The following is a 7,615-nucleotide window of genomic DNA, read 5'->3' as shown; positions in this document are numbered from 1 at the left end:
TACAGCCCAGGGGGCAGCTGAAGCGGGGAGGGCTCCCCACAGCGAGGCTCTGGCTCAGAGCTTGTAGCAGGCCAAGCCTGTAGGAGACGCCCTGCCCGGGGCCAATGGAGCCAACTGCCTGGGGGGTTGGGCCAGTGCCAGGGGCCCCCCCGCAGTGACTGGCCCATCGCACCCCTGCAATTCCTCCATGGGCTCCGCAGCCCCCCCACCTCCGGCACAGACAGGCAGCGGAGCGACAGGTCAGACTCCAGTTTTAATGGCAGCCAGCAAGCTGCAGGAGCGCGGGTTGGCCCTGCTGGCACACAGCTGGATGGGCGTCATGGGGCCGACTGGCACAAGCTGGGCTCTGCCCACCCCCCCAGAGCCAGCTCTCAGCCCCGTGCCACAGCTGAGCCAGCCGGGCCCAGCCAGAACATCTCACCGTCACCGAGAGCTCAGCCCAGGGAGATGCCGGGAGCACACGTCCCGCCACGGGCAGCTCACCAGTGGCCTGTGCCCCCTGGCTCCAGCGGGGGTGGGCAGGGCAGGGCCAGGCTCTGAGCAGGAGCACCCGGCGTGGGGCCAAGGGGCTGCAGGTCTCCGAGCTGCTTCACATTGTCCTGGGGGGGAGCCGGGCAGGACCAGGCAGGCGAGGATCCCGCAGCCCTGGGGCGATGTCCCGGCGTGCCCCAGGCAGGGGAGTCTGTTGCTGTCCCCAGGGCCAGGCCGGAGCCCAGCCCCCCGCCTGCGGGGCTCCTCACGGCTACAGGAAGCCGGGGAAGGCCAGCTGCAGCAGCAGGATGGTGGCCACCACCAGGCCAGCACAGAGCAGCAGCAGCAGCCACACGGGGAAGCTGCCTGTGGGAGAGAAGGACACGGCTCAGGGGGGGGACCAGCCACCTGGGGGGAAGAGCCAAAAAGGGGGGGAGGGGCCAAGGAAGAGGGACCCCCTGAGCCTGGGCAGGGAAGGGGGCCTCAACCCACAGTAGGGCCCCAGATCAAGCAGGGGGCGCGATGTCAGGGGGCTCCGCTAGGATCTAGCCAGAGCAGGGAACAAGTCTGTGCCGGGGCGGGGCGCACGACCCCCACAGGACCCCTCCCCCCACAGGCCCGGGGCACATACGCCTGGGGGGCAGCAGGTGCAGCTTGCAGCGGCTGTCCACAGCGACGCTGAGCAGGGCGGCCTCGTTCTCCACCAACAGCTCCCGGCCCCGCCGGCTCTCGGGCAGGAAGGCCACAGCCGTCACCACGATGCCATGCGCCTCCTTCACATAGTACAGCCTCTGCGGGGAGGGCAGGGTCACACGCCGAGCAGCATCCGTGCGCCCTGCCCAGGATGCAGCTGCCTCTGGGGTGGGGCAGCAGCTGCTTCAGCCTTGCCCAGCCCGAGGCAGGAGCTCAGGAGGCAATGGGGGTGGCCGGAGCCAGGCCAATGCCCAACCCCCACTGGGGCCCTGGGGATTCCCCCCCCAACCCCCACCAGACAGCGCCTCCCGCAGCACAGCCCCCAGGGAGCCCCGCCCCCTCCAGGCGCCCGGGCAGCCAGTTACCTGCAGCGAGAAGGAGACGTGAATGGCAACCGAGCCTGTCACGGTGCCCAGCCCCAGAAACGTGCCCGAGTCACTGGTGGGACAGATGGCACCAAAGAGCTGGTCAGACAGATGGACAGCACAGTGCCCCCCCAGCCCAGCCTGCCCGAGAACCGGGCCAACGCCCCCGCCCTCCCCCCCCCCCGTACCTGATGGAGAGGCAGGAGATGACCTCGCCCCCGCAGGGCTGGGTGAGCAGCGGCAGGAAGCTTTTGCCGTCCCACTTGGTGAGGTAGCAGGGTGGGGGGCGGCGCTCACGCTTGTGGGGCACCTGCACCGTGTAGAGTCGCAGCTCCTCTGCCTGGTCCTGCACCGCCCCAAACCTGCCGCCGGGAGCCCGTCAGCCCAGCCCAGGGCCCCCCAGCACCCCCGTGCCCAGCCCCCACCGGGGGCCCATCAGCCCAGGGCCCCCCAGCACCCCTGTGCCCAGCCCCCGCCCCCACTGGGGGCCCGTCAGCCAAGCCCAGGGCCTCCCAGCACCCCTGTGCCCAGCCCCCGCCCCCACTGGGGGCCCGTCAGCCAAGCCCAGGGCCTCCCAGCACCCCTGTGCCCAGCCCCTGTGCCCAGCCCCCGCCCCCACTGGGGGCCCGTCAGCCAAGCCCAGGGCCTCCCCAGCAATCCAGACCCCGCCCCCGCCCCCACCAGCAACCCTGAGCCGAGCCTAGCCCCAGGCCCCCCCTGCACCCAGCCCCCATCCCCACCGAGAGCCCATCAGACCAGCCTAGGGTCCTTCTTCCCCGCCCGCCCCCCCCAGCACCACTGAGCCCAACCCTCACCAGGAGCCCCGTCAGGCCAGCCCCAGGGTCCCAGCCCGTGCCCTGAACCCCACCTGTGAGACCAGCCAAGCACCCAGGCCCAGGGGCCCAGCTCAGCGGCCTGTCCCCAGGGATAAGTGAATGTGGCCAGGCCTCGCTCTGGGCCTGGGCAGGGCCCTACCTGCAGGCCTGGTAGCGGTAGGTCTTGTCAGGGACGCCCGGCATGTTCTCATCCCAGCGCAGCCGCAGCACCAGCTGGTCCCTCTGCCACACACAGCACTGGAAATCCCGGCCCGCCGTCACCACCTGCCAGGACACCGCTGTGAGAGTCAGGAGCCATGGAGACCCAGCAGCCTCAGTTTCCCCAGTCCGTCTGGCCTGCACCAGGCTGCGACTCCCCCTCTCCTGTCTAAGGCACCACGGCCGCTCCCCATGTGCCATCTCCCCGGGCCAGCACCAGCATCCTGAGCCCCCGGGGGGAAAGGGCCCAGGGCAGGGTTTGAGTCCCCCTTCCCTGCCCATGGGACCCTGGCGTGTGAGGGGCAGGCCACGAGTGCACCGAGGGGCAGGAGGGGCTCACCCAGGGCTCCAGGGTCAGCTCGGCTGCTCACCTTGTTATCGGGACCCAGCGCAATGTCCTCAATCTCCCCATCATGTGCTTTGAACTCCCACACCTTCTTCATGCTGGGGAACTGAGAGAGAGCCAGGCTCAGCACCACCCCAGCAGCCCCCCACCCCCTGGGGAACTGAGACAGAGCCAGGCTCAGCGACCCCTCAGTGCCCCCCCAAGCCCCCTACCTACTGGGGAACTGAGAGAGAGCCAGCCTCAGCACCACCCCAGCGCCCCCCCCAGCCCCCCACCCCCTAGGGAACTGAGAGAGAGCCGGGCTCAGCAACCCCTCAGTGCCCTCCCAAGCCCCCTACCTACTGGGGAACTGAGAGAGAGCCGGGCTCAGCACCCCCCCAGCCCCTCACCCGCTGGGGAACTGAGAGCAGGCCAAAAAAAAAAATTTGAAGAGCAACTAGCAAAAGACAAAAACTATCAGCAAGGTTTTTTCTAAGTACATCAGAAGCAGGAACCCTGCCAAACAGTCAGTGGGGCCACTGGACACTGGAGGTGCTAAGGCTGCACTCAAGAAAGACAAGGCCGTTGCACATAAGCTCAATGAATTCTTTGTGCACAGGGAGATTCCCACACCTTAGCCATTCTTTTTAGGTGAAAAATCTGAGGAACTGTCCCAGACTGAGGGGTCATTAGAGGAGGGTCTGGCACAAATCGATAAGTTATTCAGCAGTATGTCCCCGGACCAGGTGGCAGGCCCGAAGAGTTCTGAAAGAACTCAAATGTGAAACTGCAGAGCTGCTATTACTTTAATCAGCCTCTGCACCAGACGACCAGAGGGGAGCTAATGTGACAATGATATTTTAAAAAGGCTCCAGAGGCGAATCTGGCAGTTACACGCCGGTGACCCTGACTACAGTACCAGGCAAACTGGTTGAAACTGTAGTAAAGAAAAGAATTATTCGACACACAGATGAATACAATATGCTGGAGAAGAGTCAGCATGACTTTTGTAAAGGGAAATCACGCCTCACTAATCTTCTAGAATTCTTGGAGGGGGTCAACAAGCATGTGGCCAAAGGGGGATCCAGTGGATATAGTGTACTTAGATTTCCAGAAAGCCTTTGACCCTTACGCCTTTGACCCTCACCAAAGGCCCTTAAGCAAAGTAAGCAGTCATGGGATAAGAGGGAAGGTCCTCTCATGGACTGGTAACTGGTTAAAAGATAGGAAACAAAGGGTAGGAATAAATGGTCAGTTTTCAGACTGGAGAAAGGTAAATAGTGGTGTCCCCCAGCGGTCTGTATTGGGACCAGTACTATTCACCGTGTTCATAAATGAGCTGGAAAAAGGGGTAAACAGTGAGGTAGCAAAATTTGCAGATAATACAAAACTACTCAAGATAGTTAAATCCCATGCAGACTGTGAAGAGCTACAAAGGGACTCACAAAACTGGGTGACCGGCCAACAAAATGGCAGATGAAATTCAATGTTGATCAATGCAAAGTAATGCACAGTGGGAAACATAATCCCAAATACACATGTAAAATGATGGGGTCTAAATTAGCTGTTACCACTCCAGAAAGATCTTGGGGTCATCGTGAATAGTTCTCTGAAATCATCCACTCAATGTGCAGTGGCAGTCAAAGAAGCAAACAGAACGTTGGGAATCATTAAGAAAAGGATAGATAATGAGGAAAAAAAATATCATATTGCCTTTGTATAAATCCCTGGTACACCCACATCTGGAATACTGTGTGCAGATGTGGTCACCCCATCTTAAAAAAAGATACATTGTTATTGGAAAAGGTTCAGAAAAGGGCAACAAAAATGGTTAGGGGTCTGGAACGGCTGCTGTATGAGGAGAGATTAATAAAACAGGGACTTTTCAGCTTGGAAAAGAGGTGACTAAGGGGGGATATGACAGAGGTCTATAAAATCATGACTGGTGTGGAGAACGTAAATAAGGAAGTGTGATTTACCCCTTCTCACAACATAAGAGCCTGGGGTCACCCAATGCAATTAATAGACAGCAACAGGAAGCGTTACAGGCCCATCTAAGCACTGATCGGCCCCCGCCCATCCAGTGGGAGACCTGAAGGATCTGCGGCTGCACAAAGCCAGCCAGGGACCCCCACCTGACATCACTTCCCACAGGGCAGCGGGCTCCACTCCTGCCCGGGCCAGCTGAGCGGCCCAGGCTGTGCCAGGCCAGCTCCTACCTCCCAGACTCGGAGGAAGCCGTCGGCGCCGCCCGTGACCAGCAGCGAATGGTCCGCGCTGACACGCACGGCCTTCTGCAGCGCCTCGGGGCTGAAGTCGGTCTGCACGTTGCACAGCGTCTCCACAGCCACCTCGCCCGTCTCGCTCCTCGTGTCGCCCTCGCCCTTCTCAGAGCGGTTGGAGGCCTTTCGCTTCCGAGGGCCCTTCTCCGCACCGCCTGGGACAGACAGAGCAATGACTGCCTGCACCAGCTGGGCACCTCAGACCCCTGCCCACCAGCCTCTCCCCACAGCGCTCCCTGCTGGGCGAGGCCGGGACAGAGTAGCCAGGCGCTCCCACACTGCCTGCTCCTGCCCCGCTCCCCACAGCGCCCCCTGCTGGGCGAGGCCGGGACAGAGTAGCCAGGCGCTCCCACACTGCCTGCTCCTGCCCCGCTCCCCACAGCGCCCCCTGCTGGGCGAGGCCGGGACAGAGTAGCCAGGCGCTCCCACACTGCCTGCTCCTGCCCCGCTCCCCACAGCGCCCCCTGCTGGGCGAGGCCGGGACAGAGTAGCTGTTACTTTGGTACAGCTGGGAAGCCAGCCCTGGCTAGGAGCTGCAAACACCTGCCCAGGCCGCCCCTTCCCGTGCTGGCAGCGGGGGCTGTGCATCTCACCAGCCTTGCTGGGGGGACTGCCACCGCTTTTCTCGTCGGGCCTCTGCAGGCGGAAGCGGAGGATGTGGCAGCTGGCATCCTGCCCTGCCGCGATGACGTCGCCAGCCAGCGCCATGCTCATGGTGGCCCGGGTCTCCGTGTCATGGGAGTGCAGCAGCGAGGCGCTGAGCTGGCCCCCAATCTGCTCCAGCTGGAGGAAATGCTGCAGGGAGCAGAGGGAGACACCAGGGCACAGGGCGATCAGTTACAGCCCCAGACGGGAGGGATATGGGGCAGGGGAGCCCGGAGGACACCCAGGGCTGGGCCCACCGCGCAGATCCCAAGCAGGCTTCAGGCAGCCCCAGAAGTGGCGCTCTCCAGCCGAGCCGTCGCACCCCAGCAGCACCCGGCACAGGCTCCCACCAAGGCAGCTGCATGGGGGGGGGGGGGGAGAAAGGCTCCACACAGGCCCGCTGCCTGCCCCCCAAGCTGCAGGAGCCAGGCCCCGGAGCCCTGGCACAAAACCAGCAACAGCCCAGAAGGTGCTGAAAGAGCATGATCCACACAGCTCTGCAGTGCCCCCCACTCCCGCCCCCCAGCCCCTGCCCTCCTGCCCCGCCCCCCGCAGCCGTGCCGGTGCCCCCCACTCCCGACCCCCAGCCCCACCCCCCCAGCCCCAACCCCGCAGCCCTGCCGGTGCCCCCCACTCCCGACCCCCAGCCCCACCCCCCCCAGCCCCGACCCCACAGCCCTGCCGGTGCCCCCCACTCCTGACCCCCAGCCCCGCCCCCCGCAGCCCCAACCCCACAGCCCTGCCGGTGCCCCTCACTCCCGACCCCCAGCCCCGCCCCCCTGCCCCGCCCCCCGCAGCCCTGCCGGTGCCCCCCACTCCCGACCCGCAGCCCCACCCCCCGCAGCCCCAACCCCACAGCCCTGCCGGTGCCCCCCACTCCCGACCCCCAGCCCCACCCCCCACAGCCCCAACCCCACAGCCCTGCTGGTGCCCCTCACTCCCGACCCCCAGCCCCTGCCCCGCCCCCCGCAGCCCTGCCAGTGCCCCCCACTCCTGACCCGCAGCCCCACCCCCCGCAGCCCCAACCCCACAGCCCTGCCGGTGCCCCCCACTCCCGACCCCCAGCCCCGCCCCCCGCAGCCCCAACCCCACAGCCCTGCCGGTGCCCCCCACTCCCGACCCGCAGCCCCACCCCCCGCAGCCCCAACCCCACAGCCCTGCCGGTGCCCCCCACTCCCGACCCCCAGCCCCCCTGCCCCACCCCCCGCAGCCCCGACCCCACAGCCCTGCCGATGCCCCTCACTCCCGACCCCCAGCCCCCCTGCCCCACCCCCCGCAGCCCCGACCCCACAGCCCTGCCGATGCCCCCCATTCCCAACCCCCAGCCCCGCCCCCCACAGCCCCAACCCCACAGCCCTGCCGGTGCCCCCCACTCCTGACCCCCTGCCCCGCCCCAACCCCACAGCCCCACCGGTGCCCCCCACTCCCGACCCCCAGCAGCCCCAACCCCACAGCCCCGCCGGTGCCCCCCACTCCCGACCCCCAGCCCCTGCCCCCCTGCCGGTGCCCCCCACTCCCGCCCCCCGGCCCCTGCCCCCCTGCCGGTGCCCCCCACTCCCGCCCCCCGGCCCCGCCCCCACCAGGCCGTTCCTGACGCCGGTCCGGGCCGCGCCGCCGCCGCCCGCCGCCAGGGCCAGCCCGCGCGGGTGGATCTGCAGCGCGTAGAGCGGGAACGGGGCCCGGTAGAGCTCGGGCGGCCGGCGGGGCCCCATGGCGGCTGCGCTGCGGCTGGGGGTCCCGGGCCGCCCGACGTCCACTGCGCACGCGCGCGCACGCCCGGCCGTCCTCGCCGCGCCTGCG

The 7,615-nt window shown here is 66.2% G+C and overlaps 1 protein-coding gene across 2 annotated transcripts; it reads right to left on the bottom strand.

The window, feature by feature from the left end:
* Positions 1–240: 240 nt before the first annotated feature.
* Positions 241–7,615, bottom strand: PREB (prolactin regulatory element binding). 2 transcript variants are annotated; one of them, XM_073335422.1, is made up of 9 exons: positions 7,396–7,615; positions 5,764–5,965; positions 5,108–5,325; positions 2,935–3,015; positions 2,505–2,629; positions 1,718–1,891; positions 1,530–1,602; positions 1,103–1,262; positions 241–837 (listed from the first exon to the last, which is right to left on the bottom strand). In XM_073335422.1, exons 1-9 carry the CDS (start codon positions 7,525–7,527, stop codon positions 743–745), a joined length of 1,260 nt encoding a protein of 419 aa, XP_073191523.1. In that variant the 5' UTR covers positions 7,528–7,615; the 3' UTR covers positions 241–742. The 2 variants fall into 2 exon arrangements, with proteins under 2 accessions (XP_073191523.1, XP_073191524.1); XM_073335423.1 differs by lacking the exon at positions 1,718–1,891.

Source organism: Lepidochelys kempii, chromosome 3 (genome assembly GCF_965140265.1).
Source record: "Lepidochelys kempii isolate rLepKem1 chromosome 3, rLepKem1.hap2, whole genome shotgun sequence".
Taxonomy (NCBI): domain Eukaryota; kingdom Metazoa; phylum Chordata; order Testudines; family Cheloniidae; genus Lepidochelys; species Lepidochelys kempii.
Note: the sequence above shows the minus strand (reverse complement) of the source record. Positions and strands in the feature narration are given on the sequence as shown.

Coding starts and splice junctions, on each gene's coding strand:
- PREB (XM_073335422.1), bottom strand. CDS start 7,527: ATGGGGCCCCGCCGGCCGCCCGAGCTCTACCGGGCCCCGTTCCCGCTC. Junction 1,892..2,504: donor TACCGCTACCAGGCCTGCAG/GTAGGGCCCTGC, acceptor TCCCGGCGGCAG/GTTTGGGGCGGTGCAGGACC. Junction 838..1,102: donor GCACCTGCTGCCCCCCAGGC/GTATGTGCCCCG, acceptor TCTCTCCCACAG/GCAGCTTCCCCGTGTGGCTG.